Source organism: Ammospiza caudacuta, chromosome 21 (genome assembly GCF_027887145.1).
Source record: "Ammospiza caudacuta isolate bAmmCau1 chromosome 21, bAmmCau1.pri, whole genome shotgun sequence".
Classification (NCBI taxonomy): Eukaryota; Metazoa; Chordata; class Aves; order Passeriformes; family Passerellidae; genus Ammospiza; species Ammospiza caudacuta.
The window spans coordinates 8098679-8117301 of NC_080613.1; the positions used below are offsets into that span (position 1 = coordinate 8098679).

Sequence of the window (18623 nt, forward strand, 5' to 3'; positions counted from 1 at the left end):
GGGGCTCCAAGGAGAAGGAACTGTGCGACAGAGCTCAACATCCCAAACCAAAAACACTGCAACAATCAGTCTTTCAACTGAATAAACTCAATGTAGGTTTTTGTTAGCTTAAAGGAAAATCCTGCCCAGCAAAGTTTCATCTCACCCTTAATCTGGGGCTCCAAGGAGAAGGAACTGTGCGACAGAGCTCAACATACCAAACCAAAAACACTGCAACAATCAGTCTTTCAACTGAATAAACTCAATGTAGGGTTTTTGTTAGCTTAGAGGAAAATCCTGCATGAAATTACTTCTTACCATGCTGTTTTAGATAATTTCATGTGCTTGAAGAGTGTGACACTGCCCAGAAAGGTGTAAGCAATGTATTTGACACCAAGAGTCAAACAAAACACACCTGGAACACTCTGTGTATAATATTCCCCAGGGTAAAGATGTGAGAAAAGCCTATTAACTTCTGAAATACCCTGAGAATTGCAGAAGACTCCACCAATACTTGCAAATTAAGAGCTGGGCAAAGTAAATTGTGCACACCCAAGGCTGGAGCAGTTATTTCAGGGTGTCCTGGAGACAGCTTTGAAGCAACTGTCAGAAACACACTGTTCATGTACTCAGACAAGCCTGGCTTGATCTGAACTGCACAGTCCACTAATGAATATGCATTAAGTCTAAAGTGTCAAAAAAATATGAAATCCTGCAATGTGATAACCCTGAAAGAACTATGTGTTTATTAAATGTTTTTGCAAAGAAAACTAATGGTGTTTTCTGTTGCATGAATTAAGGAATGTGCAAAGAAGCAAATGGCAAATTAGTGAGGATTTACAGTACATTGATAATCATATGAACTATATTTTTATCTCAGTTAGATGTACCTTTGTATTTAAAATATGCTTGATATTTTCCTTATTTAGCTTGTTGATATCAACTTTTCCAAGCCCTTTATTTAAAATCCATTTTGTGTCCTGCCTATTTGAGGAGACTGCTTTGTAAAAGTTATAGTGGGAATATAAATCTTGGACATGGTACTCTAATAATTTAGTGACAATGAGGAGAGAAAAGGTTTTGGCAGCAGGAGCTTTATCAGAGCCTGTAGCACAGGGAAGATGAGATCACCAGGTTCTGATGCACCATAGACCCTTCATCCTCATCTGCCTGGAGACTTGGTTGTAAAAACCATGAAATTAGAGGAAAATGAGACCATGAAGTTCTTAAGAAGTTCTCTAAATTTCACTCTCAAAGCAATTATGTCTATACCATCCCTCACACGCTCTGGCCTGTTGCCTCTTCTCAACCCCTGATGACATGACTGCCCCAGCAATCAATGTCAGCACTCAGCATCCCTACAGCTGCAAGGATTTAACTCACATCTAATCTGAATTGATTTTTTGGCAATTTAAGTTCATGACTTCAAGTCCTTCCTCACACAGATATGAAGAGCAGAAGATTCTCCTCCCCTTTCATCAGCTTTTATGAGACTGTCATCATCCCCACTTCAGGCTCTCTCCCTTCAGCCTGAATCACTGTAATTCCTTCAGCCTTTCCTTGGAGCTCAACCCTTTTCTTAGACCTCCCTGACTGTGGTTCTGCTTTGATTTTCCCCCATTACCTCAGGTTTTCCTCTAAGAACAATGTCCAAAACACAATGTGCAGCACTTCAGTTGAAGCTGTGTCAGTGCTGAAGGAGCACTTTGAATGTCCCAAAGGGACACAAGCACAAAATATCAGGAGAAAAAAGATCTTCCCTCTGAGCAGGGGCACATGTGAAAATGTGCACAGGGTGGAGAGGAGTCCCATGGGCAGGTACAAATACATAAAAACTATTCTACAAAATAGAAAATTTAAATACGTACACAAAGGGTAAATAACGAGTATTTACAAGAGTGAATAAAATCTGCCTCAGTGCAGCATCTTCTCTCCTGTGTCACACATGGCATCTGCACCTCCTTTTCACAGCACTGAACTGTTCCTCACACCAGTTCTCCACATTCCCAATTAATTATATACAGACCTACCAGCATGCAGCTCAACAATAAACCCATGATTCCTTTCTCTCCCTCTCTATACAATACAAGCTCTGATTCCTCTGGTGCTTGGTTTCTACCCAGGTGGAGCCATTTATACACAGAGAGTACCCTAACATATTTTTTGGGGTTCTCTATCCCAAAAATAATTCCAGATTTATTTTTTTTTCCCAGTGACAGAGATATTGGTGAAATTCCTCAGCAGGATGTGCCTCCAGTAAAGGCTGGTTAAATTGTTCTGGCATTGGAAAACCCTGAGGCAGCTGGAGAGGGAGATTTTATTTTTGCCTTTGTTGAAAATTTATATTTTTTATAGCTGTCAAGAATCTAAATCAATTGCAGTTTTACAGAAAAGATAAACTCCCTCACCCAGACAATCTCTATCCCAGCCTTTAGATCTGCACCACAGGACATATTTCATATTTTTTATTAAGTACATATTGGATTTATAGAAGAGAGTAAAAAAGATTAAAGATGAATTCTTACAAACCAAGCACAGGTCTGGGAGGGCTATTTTGACAGGAAATTGTGAGCATTATTTATTTATTTTTTACTTTTTTTTCCCCCTAGCAAGTCAAATTTAATCTGCTGTCCAATGTCTATTTTTTTCCTTGCGAGATCTTTTTTTGGTCAATGAACTCTGTCAATGCTCTGTAGGAGCTGAATTTAAATTGTTTTTCTCAGGCATGATGCTGACAATTAGCTTAACGAAGTGACAGAAGAACTCATCAGGGCTTTGGGCGAGCCCCAGCCCTGTTGCAGAAGGTTCCTCTTGGCACTCTGGAGCTCTCCCCTTGTTCTCTGCTCCCTCCCATGGCAACGCCAAGGGAAGCTGTGAAAATCCTCATTTAGGGAAGGAGCAGCTCTGTTGCAGCCATATCCCACTTGCACAGTGACACTGGGGCTAATGTTTCACAGACTCCCCGAACCTTCTGGGCTGGGAAGGGACACACAGGAATCACCCAGCCCAACTCTTCAGCAAATGGCTCACACAGGGATCAAACCCACCGCCAGCAATCCACGCTGGTTGTCATCCCAAAGTGATAAAATCCCATCACTGTCGGTGCTGGGGTTAAAATCTTTGTTTTTGACAGATGGTGTCTTGGGGAATGGCCACTGGGCATTTACAGAACCTCCTGGTTTAGGTGCTCCCAGCAGGAGCCTGCAGAGATGAGGCTGCAGGCAAACCAGAGTGGTTTCAGCTCCAGCTGAGCTCAGCAGGAGTGTCAGTGTGTAAGTGCTGCTCCTCGGGAAGGGAAGTTTGCTCACACTCCTTCCAGAGCAGCTGCAGAGCTGGATGTTGTAATAAAACATCTCATAAAATGAAGGAGGGCAGCCAGTGCCAACTGCTTGGCCTGACCACGGAGCCTCTCTCTGCTGCAGAGACAGGTGACCATAAAGGCATGGTAACTTCTCTTCTTTGCGGTATTTTTGACCTTGGAAAAACCCCCCTGACTGATGGCTATTCCATACAGCTCAGCTTGTTTTAGGGTAATAAACTCTGCTTGTTCTCCTCATGTAGGTTTATGGTCACCATATCTTTTTATTTAGCTCAACATGGAGTTGGGTAATATAAAAACTGGCCGAAACAGTCCGTCACAAAGATTTAACTTGGCTGAAACTGGACTTCACTTCTAGCCTAGCTGGTGAAATATCTGGAAAACCTATGCGACCTCCTGCTCAGAAGAGATGACCAGACCAGGTTTGCAGCTCGAGGGAGGTTTGTGAAGTTAGGAGAAGCTCAGTCAGTGCCTTCTGAACCTTCTGAGGCTCCTCTGACATTTTGCAGGGAGCACAGGTCCAGTGGCACTGCAGGTGGCAGCGAGTCATTTGGGAGCTGCAGAGCTTTGTCTGGATCCCCAGGTTCCAGCAGCAGCCTGGTTATGAAACACACCAGGCAAGCTGCAGGGCAGTGAACTCCTTCCAGTTCCACTCAAGTGAACATTAGAAATACAATCCCTCAGCTGTTTGCTCTTTTGCACATTGCTAGAGAAAAATAGCAGCAGATTTTAGCTACAGTCTGTGAGCTAATTGAATGCTTGCTAATGAACTAAGGATCAGAATGTAAGAGGCTAAGGTTAAAGATTCACTTCTGTCTCATCCCCACACCTATCCCCCAATCTTCTGCAAACTGCTCCCATGGAATGAATGCCCTGTAAAGTAGCTTCACTGAAAAGGTGAAATACTTTCAGCTTGACATCATCTACAAATACCATAATATGCTTTGGGTTTATAACCTAATATTTTCCTGGTTGTGAGCCAGTATCTGGGAATCGTGAAATACTTTTTTTTCCCCTGACTATATATTAGAGGAATGATAAGAAATCAGAACAGAGCTTAACGCATATTTGTCTTTCCTTCTTAGTGCCTCAAAAGAATGCTTTGCAAAGGAGAAACATCTTTATCACTCACCTAGATGCATCAAGGCTTCTTTGTCCCAGGGCCAAGTTGCCACTCCAGCCAGCTCTTCCTCAGAGGAATTGGCAAAAAAGATGTTGAGGTGTGTGGATCCATCCAGTTTGAGAATGTTCTTAAGTTCATTGACATCCAAGTATGCCCTGTAGAAAAAGAAAAGCATTTTTTTTCCTAAAGGTGACACAAAAGCAACAGAACACTGAAGAAGTGCTGCAATCCAGGCAAAGGTCTTATAATACCCTGCATATCAATCACCTGAAATGTTTTAATAACCCACTCCCAAACTTTGATTACTTTGCATTCATGTAGTGAATCTCATCTAAAACTTCAGACCATTGATTAACTAAGGCCACAAAATCCAAGGTAAATACATAAAGCTGTCCACATTCTCAAGATAAGTATAGGAATCTATTTATTATGAATGTAATTAACCAAGCATTATGGTCAGTAAATCTTTTTACACCAGCAGTTAGCTTGCACATTTCCTCTAAGCTGTTTGTTGTTGTTACCTCTAATTTTCCTTCACAATAAGAGGTTGGCACCACAACTGACTCCAGCTCACAGAGCCACTCCTTTAGCACCAGTGGCAGTCACTGGTGCTGAAATCCATGAGGCCTAACCCTGACATCCCATAGCTGGTTGGGAATTGCTGTTCCCAAAAGGAAAAATTGTGCCAAGAGGTTTCCTTGCATGAGCTCTCCCCAGGAGTGGTACCTTAACATGACATAAATTCCTGAGGCTCCTCAGGTCCTCCCAGGGTGAGCAGCATTTCTCCTTAGCTTTTGGGATGCCTGGAAATCACAGAGCAATCTGTTTGCAGGCAAGCTAAGCCAATCCCTTAAGCTTGACGGCTGTTGGAGGTACTTTTTGCTCCTTTAAAGGAGTAGATTTTCTAATACTGGAATAGAGGAGCTACTTGCCAGTGCACATGCCATGGTGCCACACTGCTTGCACTGCTCCAACTCACAGTAAAGCTGGAGAAAACAAAATGTAAGATTAAACCCATTGGTTCTCTGTTTCCAGCTCACACTGGCTTTTGATATGAAGTGTTGTGATAAGAGAAAAGCCAGAAGGGGATCATGTTGTGGTGTCTTCCCTTGACAAGAGAGAGGGATCACACTGAGCCAAGCATGGTTCAAAGGGTGTAAGGAACAGACACCACCATGGCCATGAGCAGGCTGATTCCTGCTTCCTGCAGTCCCCCTTTGTGAGTGTGCATGGATGTGTGCAAGGCTCACACAGCTCTCCCAGGCCACACGCCCCCACAAGCTCTGAGAAGGGTTCCCTGCATACTTTGCAAGGCTTTTGCTCCCAGAAGGGTGAAGAAAAAAAGGGGGGAGCTGGCTCAGCACCAAGATCTTTTTGTCCTTCCCCGGAGGACTCCCAAATGGAAAACACATTCATATTTCCACAATAGCTTCCCCTGCCACTTGCTGAAGTCACTGCCTCCAAAATAGATCATGGCTGGGTGTCCCCAGGCCCTGGCTGACTCATGGAGGAAGATGTGCTCTTTGGGGACACCAGTGGAAGGGGATGTTTCCGTTCCATACGGCGTTTATCTTCCAATCAAATGGGGGTGACGTCCTGAAGGACAGGTCAGCACTGTGACCCTTTACACATTTCTCATCTCTCCAGAGTTCTCAACACATCCATGGAAAGTACACAGAGCTTCCCCTTAGCTCCTCAAGCTTGTCCTGCCTGGATCTGCACAACTCTGAGGCTCTGCTCAATCTACTCCCAGGATCTTCTTTGTGCCCTAGAAAGCATCTTTTCCAAGCATGGGCTCCTACACAGACACATCTATGGAAAGTACACAGAGCTTCCCCTTAGCTCCTCAAGCTTGTCCTGCTGGATCTGGACAGTGCTCTGAGGCTCTGCTCAATCTACTCCCAGGATCTTCTTTGTGCCCTAGAAGACATTTTTCCAGCCATGGGCTTCTACACAGACACATCCATGAGCAATAGCTTGAAATTACATGTGAGAACTGATGTGCACTTCCAAATATTCTCATTGTGAGAGCACTGGGGGAATGTGTGACAGGGGGTGTGACCATGGGGAGGGGACAGTGTGTGCCTGCATCCATGGCAGCATCACTGGCAGGGAGCAAAAGTGTAAGATACAATGTGGGAGTGATGTGATGCTTCATTCAAGAGAGAGGGGCAGAAACACAAGCCCCTAGTCTGATAAGAACAATGTTTATGTGGTTGTATCCCAGTGGGAAGGAAGGTCCTGCTGCCTGGACTGACAGTGCTGTTGGCTCTGGATGCAGATGCTTTATGCACATGCAAATCCCTGTAGGAGTAACCATAATCCAACTCCCCTCCTGAGATTACCATTTTTATCCTGCCTCTTTCCCCATGGCTTCAAATAATCTAAACTAATATTTCTTTATTTTCAGCTGTCTCTTTGCTTATCGTTTACACAATCCAATCCCCATTTATCTCCTCAGTGCATGGCCACAGTTGCTCTTTCTCTTCCATACAGGCCATGTGCTCCAGCATCCAGGGCTACATGGATTATTGCTGCAAAAAACATCCAGAACAGACAGCATTTAACTAATTGGCCAGTGATGGCAATGCTTCACTGAGACTGGACTTATGCCTCATGTAAATCCATCCTACTAAGTCCTTTGGACTGGAGTTTCTGATATTTCTCTGACCACTTTTCTCTGCTGGCCAGGGAAAGGCTGTGAGTGAGCAGAATGCATTCAGTGGTGGAAGATCAGCATGCCAAGAGGATTTTTAGCAAAGGATCTGCCCGGGTGTAGGTGTCAGTAGATCATGCTTGGAAGGCAATAAATGCAAACTCCTTCATGGAAGCAGCCAGCAACCCCCAGCACGTAAACATGCCCGAGCCCTGGGAATTGTGTGTGTCCCTGTGTGAGTGTGCAGGAGCAGAGATGTGAGCGTGGCAGTGAGGGCTTGGACCCTGCACACACGTGAGGCAGACAGGAGAATGTGAGGAACCAGTGTGTGCGTGTGTAAGAGATAAAAACACGAGCTGGAATTCCTTCCTCTCCTTCCTCCCCATGTTTCTAATAACCTCCCATCCCTATCCATCATCGCCACATTCCTACACTCAAGGAGGCATAAATTAACTACTTTTGCAGTTCATGTCCAACTCCGTAGCCGCAGGCAGCAGACCAAACAGTTACCAGGTCAAAACAGCTTTCAGTTATTGCTTTGGACTAGGCTGACTCCCCCCTGCTCCCTTATCAGCCCAGACTATCTGACCCAGTGCAATCTGTGAGCGCTGCTTACACTTCTCAAGGTTATGTGGGTCCCCTGACAGAGGACATTATGTCTGTCACATGGGCTCGTGCCAGAGAGAGCCAAAGAGCCCAGCCTTTCCTGCACTGCCAAACTCGCATTTCAAAGACATGAGTGCAGTCTTGGAAAGGGATCAAAGCCTTCCCAACTGTCATTAGAATATTTCCTTTATGCATCTCTCTGTCAGTGCCAGCAACATATTTAATAAAATTCATTGGCTCGAGATGGTACCTCCAATATAAACCTGAATGGGGGAACTGTCAGGGCAAGTCTATGTGGAAAACAAAACAAAACCCAAAGCACAACAAAACACGTGTAATTCCTGTAATGGAAAAAACATACGATGCTGTGAGCATGCCTTGCTGGAGAAAGCCTAATGAGCCTATTAGTGCATCATAAAAGGTCTCCTTTGCTGGAATCTGTTTTAGACATAGAAATTCTATGGGCTGTTTAAGGCCATTTGGGACACCAAATCATATCAGGCAATGCTCACATTCCCACCCAGATCTTTTCATCGACTTATTTGTTCAATGCACAGTTTTTGTTTTCCTTTTCCCTCTACTGCAGTGCAAAGAGCCCTCTGAAACTGTTCTGTGCAGCAGCTCACTGTTATCCAGTGAACCCCAGCCCTCAGTCAGGGATATGGATCCCATGCAGTGCTCCAGTTTCAGCCTAATGGAGGTTTTAGCTCACCCAGCAGTGTCTCTCCCATCAACCAGCCCAGCCCATCAGTCACCCAGCCATTATCCCCATGCCTGTCTCATCTGTCAGACCCATTTCCTGTCCATTTGGGCTGTGACTGTCCCCAGGCAATGAGGTGAAGCCCTTGGCCACCAGCCCCACCTGCCTTGGGAGCCACTGTGAGGAGCTCCCTTTGCTGGACCCGAGCTCCACATCCAAACCCAGCCACAAACCCCTCTGCTGAGCCACAAACACATTTGGCAGTGGCTCTTAAACTCAGCTGATACCAGGTTTGATCATATTAAATCTAGTTTTGGTGAATAGAATTGAGCTCAGTTTTGTTGAGGGTTGGCAGCTCTTCCTCCTTTTCTTCTAGGTCAGAGAGTGGTTTCCCCAAGTTTCCCAGATGTAGCTGAGCTGCAGTCTCCTGCACTCCTGGTTGTTTTTGCAAGGAACACAGAGTCTTCCAGACCTTATTGTTAGGAAATTTCCTACTGTTTGCTCCCAGTTATTCTCTATTTGCCTTTGTTTTGTTTTGTTTTGTTTCCTTCAAAGACAAGTGTCACTTTACAGCAAGAAAACAAACAGGGTACTTAGGAGATTATTTGTAAGATCCCATCCAAACACAGAGTAGAAACTTTGCTATCTGTTCACTGTGGAGTATGGTTTGCAACTGCCTGGTGAGCTTGTTAGGAACTACATTTCATCCTTAAAAAAATCCAACCAACAACAGCCAAAAACCAACAACACTTCCGGAATTGGGAAGTCAGCCTCAAATATCTCAGTTTTCAATATTGACACACAGTGTCCTATCCTTTACCTACTGGGTTCAGCACATGGCAGGACAGAGTAAATCCGCTGGAATCACAGGGACCCAGGGAATCACTCTACTTCCCAAGACTCCTAAGCAGTGTCAGCCCAGGCCAAACCAGGGTGGATGGTTCAGACAAAGAGAAAGCTTTGTTTTGGACAGCCCTGGAACAGTCTCTCCATCAGCCTGCGACAGACCCTGGTGTGATTCCCAGCATGGTGTGGCTGACAGGTCCCAGTGGTGTTCCCTGTGTCCTTCCAGGTCCCATCCTGGCCCCAGGGTTCAGGGGAGCAGCAGTGACCACAGCAGTCAGTGTGTGCACAGGTACCCAGCACGAGCACACACTGACTGCTGTGCCCAAGGTTTCAAGGTGCAGTGCACACCTACAGGTTCTCAGTATCTGCAATGAAGAGCAAGAACAATTTTGAGATAAAGTATATTCTTCCTGAAGATAGTGGCAAGAGCCACGACTGCAGCAGCACTGAAAGCTGACCTTGAAATGGGGCCATTTGGCAGATGTGCACAGCTATAATTTATCTTTTCCTCTTGTGATTTCTCAGTGCTGGGTGGTTAGACAGCTAACTGCCCTTTTGGAGAGGCGGTGCTGATGCCAGTGTGAGAGCTGCCTTTGCCCTCTGTCGTAGGGTCACAGACAAGTGAGTCTGGAAAGGATGTCCAGAGACCACGGCTGCCAGCCCTTCACCCCCAAGCTAAGGCATCTTCCTGTGTCACCAAGCAAATTTTTATTTAGCTCACTTAAAGCCACACATGACAGGGACTATGTCACTGTCCCAGTAACCTGCAGCCCTTGTTTCAATTCCTTTATGGTCAGAAAGTTGGTGTTTTATCTAAAGGTCAGGCTAATTTTTTTTTGCTCTATTAGAGGAGTATTTGTGCCATTCAACCACTGACAGGGAGGTTGGATTCCCTTCTGCTTTATCAAACCTATTACTTATTTGAAAGCCTATATCTCCTGTACATCATTTCATTTTTAGGCTAAAACCATCTTATTTCCTCAGCCTTTCTCACTGCTTTTAAGACCTCTGCTTGTTTCTGATGCTCTTATCTTCACTCTCCACATCTTTCCCAAAGGCAGGTCATCAAAAGGGAACACAGCCCTCAAGCTGAGAGTTTATCAGTGCCATGTAACTGCTATGTTTGTCCTGTCTGTCACCTCCAACCTGACACAAAGACACAGGAGAGGTTTCAGACCTCCAAATATTTCTAACTTCTTTTTTATTTTTTTTTAAAAGCCCGAAGTGTTACAGTCTATAAAAACCTGTATAAAAAAAGACAATCTACAAACTCTCTTTAGCAGTGGACGTGCAATAAAATTTGTGTCTGACCTGCTGTTAAAGATTTGCCTTTGCTGGCAAATTCAATTTTGCTCCTCATTTCAGGCGGATTGCCATAAATCATGCGCAGCAGGAAGCGTGCCTCATCTACACTGAGTTTAGTGTTAATTTAAGACACTGGTGTAAGTGTAGTAAAAGTCATGATAATTTATTGATAAAGGTATAAATCTTTCAGTGATTGGGACAGAGCCTGAAACAGAGCAGAACCAGAATCCTCCAAGTGAGAGGCTTCAGGTCCCGGTTTAGATCCAGATCATTGCCCGTGTTCACACTGAAATCCAAGTGTGCAACTGTAATTCCAGCCACATCCAACCCAGGCAGTTGCTAGGTCATGTCCACAAGCATAAATTGCAAAGCACTGTCAGCACATGCAGGCTTGGCAGCTCTGAAAGAATTCTGGTTTATCTGCTGTAGCAAAATGTCCTCTGCAGGACCCACATCTGATCTTCCGTTACAAGAGAGGAGAAATGTTTTGGCAAAAAAACATAATAACGATAAGGATCCAAGAAAAGCCACTTAGGATAATTGTTCAAATGTAAATCCAGCTCCTTGGGAAGGTTTGTAGCCCCTGCTGAGCTCTGTGTCACCCTGTGACACTGTTCATGCATTCAGGTGAGCCTGCTAAACCTGGACCAGGGGTTTTTACATCACTGATAGGTTTTACAGTTAACACTGACCCCTAAGCAAAAAATAATGCAAAATAAAAGCCAAAGTGGCTATAAAACTTTGGGTGTTCATTGATCCCAGGTTTCCCTTTCCCAAACTGAAATAATTCTACCACTAGGATATGACTCAGGCTTTACTCACCCAATTAAACAAATATGTAAAAAAATTATAGAAAGAAAATAGGAACCTTGCTGTACAAAATATGGGAATCCTTTGGGCCTGGTTTTTCTTTATCCTGCAACAGAGTCTGAGACCACTTCCTTGTTTGAAAGTAGAGAATTTTTACAACTGTAAGGTTATCAATTTCATTCCATTTGCTTTGAAACCTAAGCTTTCCAGCAGGACAGTACTAGAAATACACAAATTTCTACTGTGACAACAAATCCATAGGACTGAGAGGAAAAGGAAAACACCTGATACATAAAGGAAATCATTTGCTGTTAAGTTCTAAAATCAGGATTATCATCCTAGAACACTAAGGGTGCATCCCTGCCCAGCCCTCCCTGACCTCAGAAAAGACTTTAAATAAATGGTACAGCTTTATTTCATGCAATCACTTAACTCCTGGAGGTTGTTCATGCAGGATCTACTTAACAGGCTGAACCACAGCAACAGGCTGGAATAAATTTGGTGCCTTGACTACTCCAGACTTTGTGCTGGGTCCTCTCTTGGTTTGTTCATGTGAGCCTGCACTGAGCCAGCCTCTGGGCTGCACATAAATACCAGCACTGACTGTGATGTATTTGGTCCAGTGTAAATCTAGAATTAGAGCAAAATTTGATTCTCAAACTGCAGCTTCAGGTTCAAATCCAAAATCTCAAAGGAAACATCAGTTGAAACGACCAATTTTTGCCCAATTTCTGGCCAAGGCAACTTGCTTTTTTAGAGGAGGGAGGCGGGTTTCCTTAGATCTCCACAAGGATTCTCTCAAAGGTTTGTAAATCCTTGCCAATTCCTTCACAAACCTGGGCTCAGATTCAGAAGTACAGTGAAAACAGATTTTTTTTTTTTCTTTCCCCCCCCCTCCCCCGGCACTTCTGCTGCTGGTTCTGGCCAGGATAAGAAAGAGCAGAGGCTCAGGGAAAAAGATGATACAAAAATTTTCAAATGTCTAACATGTTCTGTCTGAGCTCTGGGCAAAATCTTGGGATGGCTCTTCATGTATATAACATTATATGTTCCTTCTCTCTCTTTATCCTTCATCCTTCCAGGCTTTACTGCCCAGTTCTTACACCCCACCTTTAGATAACTTTTACATAAGTTTAGAAAGAGTTGCAGTGCTACAGACCATAAATATCTGATCACTGAGCCTTCAGATTTTGGATTTTGCAGGGTCTACATCCAAGAGTGGAGCAACTTTTGAGTTCCCTCAAGCAGCAAGAATTGAAAAGCCCCATTCCCTTGCATGACCATAACAAATTACCAAGCTAAACACAACTCCAGAATATACTACAGAGAATAACCAACTGCACAGAACTAGGAAAAGATACTCTGGCTGGCCAGCTTGCAGGGAGGAAAAAAAAATAGAAAACAAAGGGAAAACCTTGGCAGAGAGAATTGTGATCTTACTGTACAATTAACTTCTGAGACAGTGAGTAGGATTAAAGGATGGAACATTTCATTTAAAACAGCAGAGCATTCTGAAGCATATATGCACATTTCGCAGGCCTTTGAAATCAGCAAAACTGGCAGGTTTATTTGTTTTGATTGTCTCTTTTTCTTTCTTTTACAACTTTGGGATTTTTTTCTCTTCTTTTCAAGACTAGAGCCAAATGACCCATGAGAAATATACTGTAATTTGCCTCTTATCTATCCCTCATCTCCATCTGATATTCCCTCTGCCCTGGTTACCCTGATGTTTTTCCAGACTCTCCAGCCTGAACCATTGTAACAAGGAGAAAAGTCAAACCATAAAGAGGGAAGTAGCATAAGGATATTTTCAGGAACCTGTTCTGTTAAAACAGATTTCCTTTGCCACTTCATGAAAACCTCTTTTGGCTGCAGCCAGCCTCATTCACATACACAGGAGAATTTAAACCCATAGAGGAAGGTGTATAGATTTCAGGCTAGTTTAACTCTCACTTGTGCTGCTTGGCACTTGCACACTGCTTCTCCCCTCTGGGCCTCAGAAAGCTTCCTAAACATGAAGAGAGAAATTCCATTCTGGTCAAAGCCCTGACACCAGCCCTGCGCTGCTCCAAGCCCCATCCACCCACTGAAGTGATGCTGAAGCAGGACAAAACCCCTTCTGCTGGGCCTCCCCTCAAGACATTTTACCATGAGTGAAGAAGTCATGAAATAGGCAAACAGAATATTTTTCCTTGTCTTCTGAATGGGAAAACTGACAGCAAGGATTAGCTCCTCTATCCCTTGAGCCTGCATTCTCTGATAATATGGATCATCTTTCTTTTAAATAAGTGGTGTCCTGTGTTGCAGATACTTGAAGTTTTCTTCTGGTGGCCACTAATCATACTTTACAAGCCTTCACTCATATTTTACAATCTTTGGCTTGTACTTCACAATCTCCAAAAAAGTCCTGAAGGGCTGGTGCTCCGCAGATGGAACATCAGCGCTCCCTACAACGAGCTGGTCCTTCCCAAATCCCTCAATTTCACCATTCCTGAGGACAAAGCAGCACATTAACTTCATTCTTGTGGAATGAAGGCTCTGCTTTCAATGAGGGAGCAGCCACTGTTCTAATATTTGGCATCTACCACCTCTCAACCCAAAGCTTTCAAGAACAACCAACAGATATGGGCACAACAACACTGCAAAAAAGCTCAAGTAAGGGACATTTTGGTTTCAGTCAACCTAATTTTTTTATGAAAACACCAGAGATCAGGAATGCATGCCTGTCATAACTCCATTGAACAGGGCAAGAGTTAGGTAGAGCCTCTGTAAATTAGAGATCTAGAAGAAACTTGTGATTTAAGACAGAATTTTCTTTAACTATGAGACTAACTCAGAGCAACTTCTATATTATTTTTTTCCTAAAAATTTATAATACTAACACTCAACTCCAGCCTGTCTTCCTCATCTCCATCCTAGGTGAGGCTTGAGATCACTTTTGCAGCCTGCCCAAACACCTGCCTTGCTGATGTGGAAGCCACAGCTGGAGTGACTTTGGTTTGGCACTTCTGGAACACTGGGAATGCTTTGTGTCCCCTCTGTAGAGTGCAGGAAAGAATGGAATTACCCCACAGACACAGCCCTGTCCTGGGCTCCCTGTGCCCTCTGCCCTTGCAGTAGCAGCATTTTGTGGGTGGGATGGGTCAGGATCCTGGGTAGGCTCCGTGGGTGACATATGTGGGAATATTTGGGATTTTTGGGATTTTTTTCACATATTTGAATATTTGGGATTTTTAGAAAGCAGCACAAAGGTCTGGGTTGGGAGCACTGTGGCCATGGGGTGCTCACGGTGCAATTACTGCTCCTGCAGGAGGGGACAGTGGCACTGTCCCTGCCAGTGCTGCTGGCACTTTAAGGGGCTGCTCCTTCAGCATCTTCCCTAACTACCACACAGCAAAAAATGCAGGGTGAAAAAAGAACAAGACCAAATTCTTTGCTCCCTTCATACCAGTTTTTGACACTAATCCTCCCTGCACATAAACCCCGTGCCACAAAGGCAGATATACATTGAGATTGGAATGAAGAGCGACTTGGAATCAGGCCGACATCAACACAAAAAAATAAAATAAAATCACATAAAATCACAAAGGACCTAGCATGTTTATTGCAGATCCTTCTGGAGTTGATGGGCCAAAATAACCACTCCAAATATGCAGCTTGCAAAACATTCCTTTTGCTTTGGAGATGCCGCTTCTTTTCTGTTTTCATTTTTACAACTCACAGACTTCCAAACCTCCTTTCTTAACCTCCTGGCAGGATTGTGCACGAAGCGGGTCCTGCTGCAGTGGGAAGACCATCAATGGTCTAAGCCAAATCTTCCTCTTTCGTGAGAAAGAAATGAAAATCTGATTCAAATGAGGCTGGCTGAAATTTCCTCTTATTTCATCTTATGCAGAAAAGTGTAGGAGACACCCAAGTGAGATCACAAAAATGATGGAAACTTCAGTTCAAGGAAACCAAGTGTCCTGCAAGAGAAGCCTCACATTTTCAAGGTTCAGGAGATTTTTTATCTCTGTCACAACAAAGGAATTATATTTCTCTATTTGGTTTCTAGGGAGTTTTTTTCAGGGGATATTGATGGATCATAACAATAAATCTTTATCTTCAGCTGTGAAGCCTTGAACACACTTTCTAAGGAAAAGAAAAAATTGAATAGTGAGATGCAAAGGACTACTAAATATTATAAGATTTACAAAAGCTGGTTACTCTTGTTCTTTCTCAGCCGTGACGAGATTACAAGGAAATAGAAAATGTCAGTCGTTGAAACAGAAATTTTACATGAGAACATTTACCTTTGAAGTTCCCAGAATCCACAGTCAATTGCCAGGTGATCTGGCAGAAACAACAACACACCTGCAGTGAAAATAGTTCAGAGTTGCAAAAAAAAAAAATATTGCGGACAGTGTATTTCCTAAAGCCAACTTTTTTTTTTTTTCTTTTAATTTCTACTCTTGCTCTCTAGGAAAACAGAAAGAAATTAATAAAAGAGCAGGAGAGAGATGTAGTAGATCATACCTTTGTCAAGGAGACTGCTGGGAAGCAAAACATGCCAACAGCGTCTGTAACAGACACCACAAACATAATGAACTCCTTGACATTGAATTCCTGTCTCTCATTTCTCTCTGCTGAGCAGGAGGAAAGATGTAAATGAGCATTTTCCAAACACTCCAGAACTTTCAGAATTTCTGGGTTTTAAACCTGTGCAGGACCCACAGTTCCTGCACAGATCCCTGGTGCTCATTTGTGCTTCCCAGAGTGGACAGTTCCTGAACTGGAGGAAGTAGCCAGCAGAAAATCAGCAGTGGGCAGCAGCCTGAGCCAGTGCTCAGGTCAGGAGTTGGATGGAAGGACGTTTGGATTTCCTCACATATGGATCTGCTAACGTGTGTACCAGAAAACAGGCACTATCAGCCCAAAACACAGGGCTGATTGTAAGCGTTCCCTGGGGGACACATTTCCCCGGACCCTGCTAAATTGGACTGGCAGCTTATGAAACACACAGCTCTGATCCAGCATGTAACTGTAAACTATAGGAAATCATACCCATATATTTGGCCTTCAGACACGAGTGCAGAAATTGCCTGTTTTGGCACCACAAGCCTGTGGATCCACGTGAATCAAACCCAGACCTCTTGCAGAGGGCTGTAAGAATGCAAAGATCTGTTCTCCACTGCCAAATGATATCACAAGAGGGGGAATACTCTAATTCTCCTTAATGGCAAACTTCTTGACCAACTTTTGTCCTGATCCTGACTGCTGTAGACAGGCCATGCAGTTTAATTTCTCCTTAAATTTTCACTGTATTTGCTCATTCAGCCACACATCAGCTTTTGCTCTGGTTTGCTCCTGTAATTTATTGGTGATGTGTCACTAATCACTTCTACAGCACTTAAGATCTCAATGGCTACAAAACCAACTCTGCAAAGGGTCCAGCAAAAATTGCAGATTGTCATTTTTGCCCCTGCACACAGACCCCAAATTACACAAACCCATACTTACAAAGCCTTTGTTAACATGAGATGTTAACATGAGATGTCTTACACCTCCCTGTGATGGTCAGAGGGAACTGTTATGAATTCCCTCACTTCCACAACTCTGTGCCAGCCCAAGCACTTTGCAAAACCTGACATCATGCCTTATTCAGTTATGGGGGAAGAGAAGGCATCCTGCAAGCACTACTGGACTATCTCCTCATGATGGTTTTATAAATCGAAAACTAGAAATTCTTCAGTTATTGTTCCCAGCAGGATATAAAAAGAACTTTGTGTCTGATCAAGATGAGAATAGTTGAAGGTTTGAGCCTGAATTAAGACATAATCACAGAGTCAATTAAGTTGAAAAAGACCTCTGAGGTCTTTAAGTCCAACCTATGACCAAGCACCACCTTGTCAACAACACCATGGCCCTAAATTCCACATTCAGTCTTTCCTTAAACACCACCAGGCACAGTGACTCCACCACCTCCCTGGGCAGCCCATTCTAGTGTCTAATCACCCTTTATAAATAGGACATTTTATAGCACAAAGACGAGAATAAATCTATCCCCAAAAGTAAATCTGTCAGAAGAATTCTGAGCATATGAGGAGGGAGCCAGGAACTTGCAGCCCTTTTCTGAATCAAATTGGATGCAAGGAGGGAAATCAAACGGTACAGATTTCTCCAGGCAAACTGGGAGAAACACTCTGATGTGTCTGAAGGAAGTATTTTACTCTGTGTTTGGAAGTTTATCATGACTGATCAATTCTGGAGGAATTAGTGAGTGTGTTCTGGGTTTTGGCACTGACACAGTCGTGGTAAAAAATGCTGGAGGCAAAAGGGAAGTGATTTTTATAATGCTGTGAACTGTTGCCATCAATCCTTTACCCAGAATATTTCTCCTGCTCACTCCAGTGCAGTTCTGTTCTGTAGGAGCTTTGCTCTGAGCTATCACCCTTGGTCTCAGGGAGGCTCCCAGCCTCTCATGTTCTCTGGATGGGGAGATCCAAGCCAAAGACCAAGGTCTTTGGGAGTTCAATCTTTCTGTGGACTTCAAAGAGCTTGGGATACGCAGCTTAGTCCAGGCAGAAAGCACAACATCCATTTGGAACAACATTATGTACTTAAAAATAGGAAATGTGGAATTGTTGTTAAGGAACACAGCGTGATGGGGGAGCCTGATGTGAACTGTGAATGAATTTGGATTCCTGCTTTTGGGCTCTAAACTTGGTGCTCTAAATCCTAGTGGAAGGATCTACCTTTTCCCAGCAATTATAAAGACTTTTAAGATTTAATTCTCTCAATCATGTCTATACCTGCAGTGAACAGATGGCAGGAACAGTTCCCTAAGGAACTGAGAAACAACTACAAATAGCCAATGCTCATCCTCAGCTCTCAGTGCAGTAAGAGTGACACCTCACAATTTGGGAGGAATCAGCATGAAGGCAAAATAAAACCCCTTAACCAGAAATGCCAAGCCCAAACTTATTCAGGTGTTTTGAATAATATAAGTTTATGCAATTATGACTATTCCTCAGGCATGCCTGTGTTTGCCTCCAGATCCATTTTCAGGGATTGAGGACAGGAATAGAGCATCATCAAGCTCATGGGAAACAGGAGATCACAGAAAAATGTTGTTTTGTAATTGTTCTCAGCCAGTTGTGCAAACCTAAGCAGTTCAGATAGTTTGGAAATATTTCCATTTTCTCTCACACTCACGTGAATTAAACTAAGCTCTGGCTTTTCTGGTGTCTACCCACATTCCCTAAATGAGTGTAGCACTCTTTATTTACTTGAAATTAGT

The 18623-nt window shown here is 43.6% G+C and overlaps 1 protein-coding gene across 1 annotated transcript in view; it reads right to left on the reverse strand.

Annotated features, from left to right (window-relative positions):
• The window catches only part of PAPPA (pappalysin 1), a 175153-nt gene that overhangs the window by 119108 nt on the left and 37422 nt on the right, over positions 1–18623 (reverse strand). The window contains exon 3 of the mRNA XM_058818339.1: positions 4431–4576. Within this exon, the coding sequence (XP_058674322.1) occupies positions 4431–4576 (146 nt within the window). The remainder of the gene's footprint in view (positions 1–4430; positions 4577–18623) is intronic.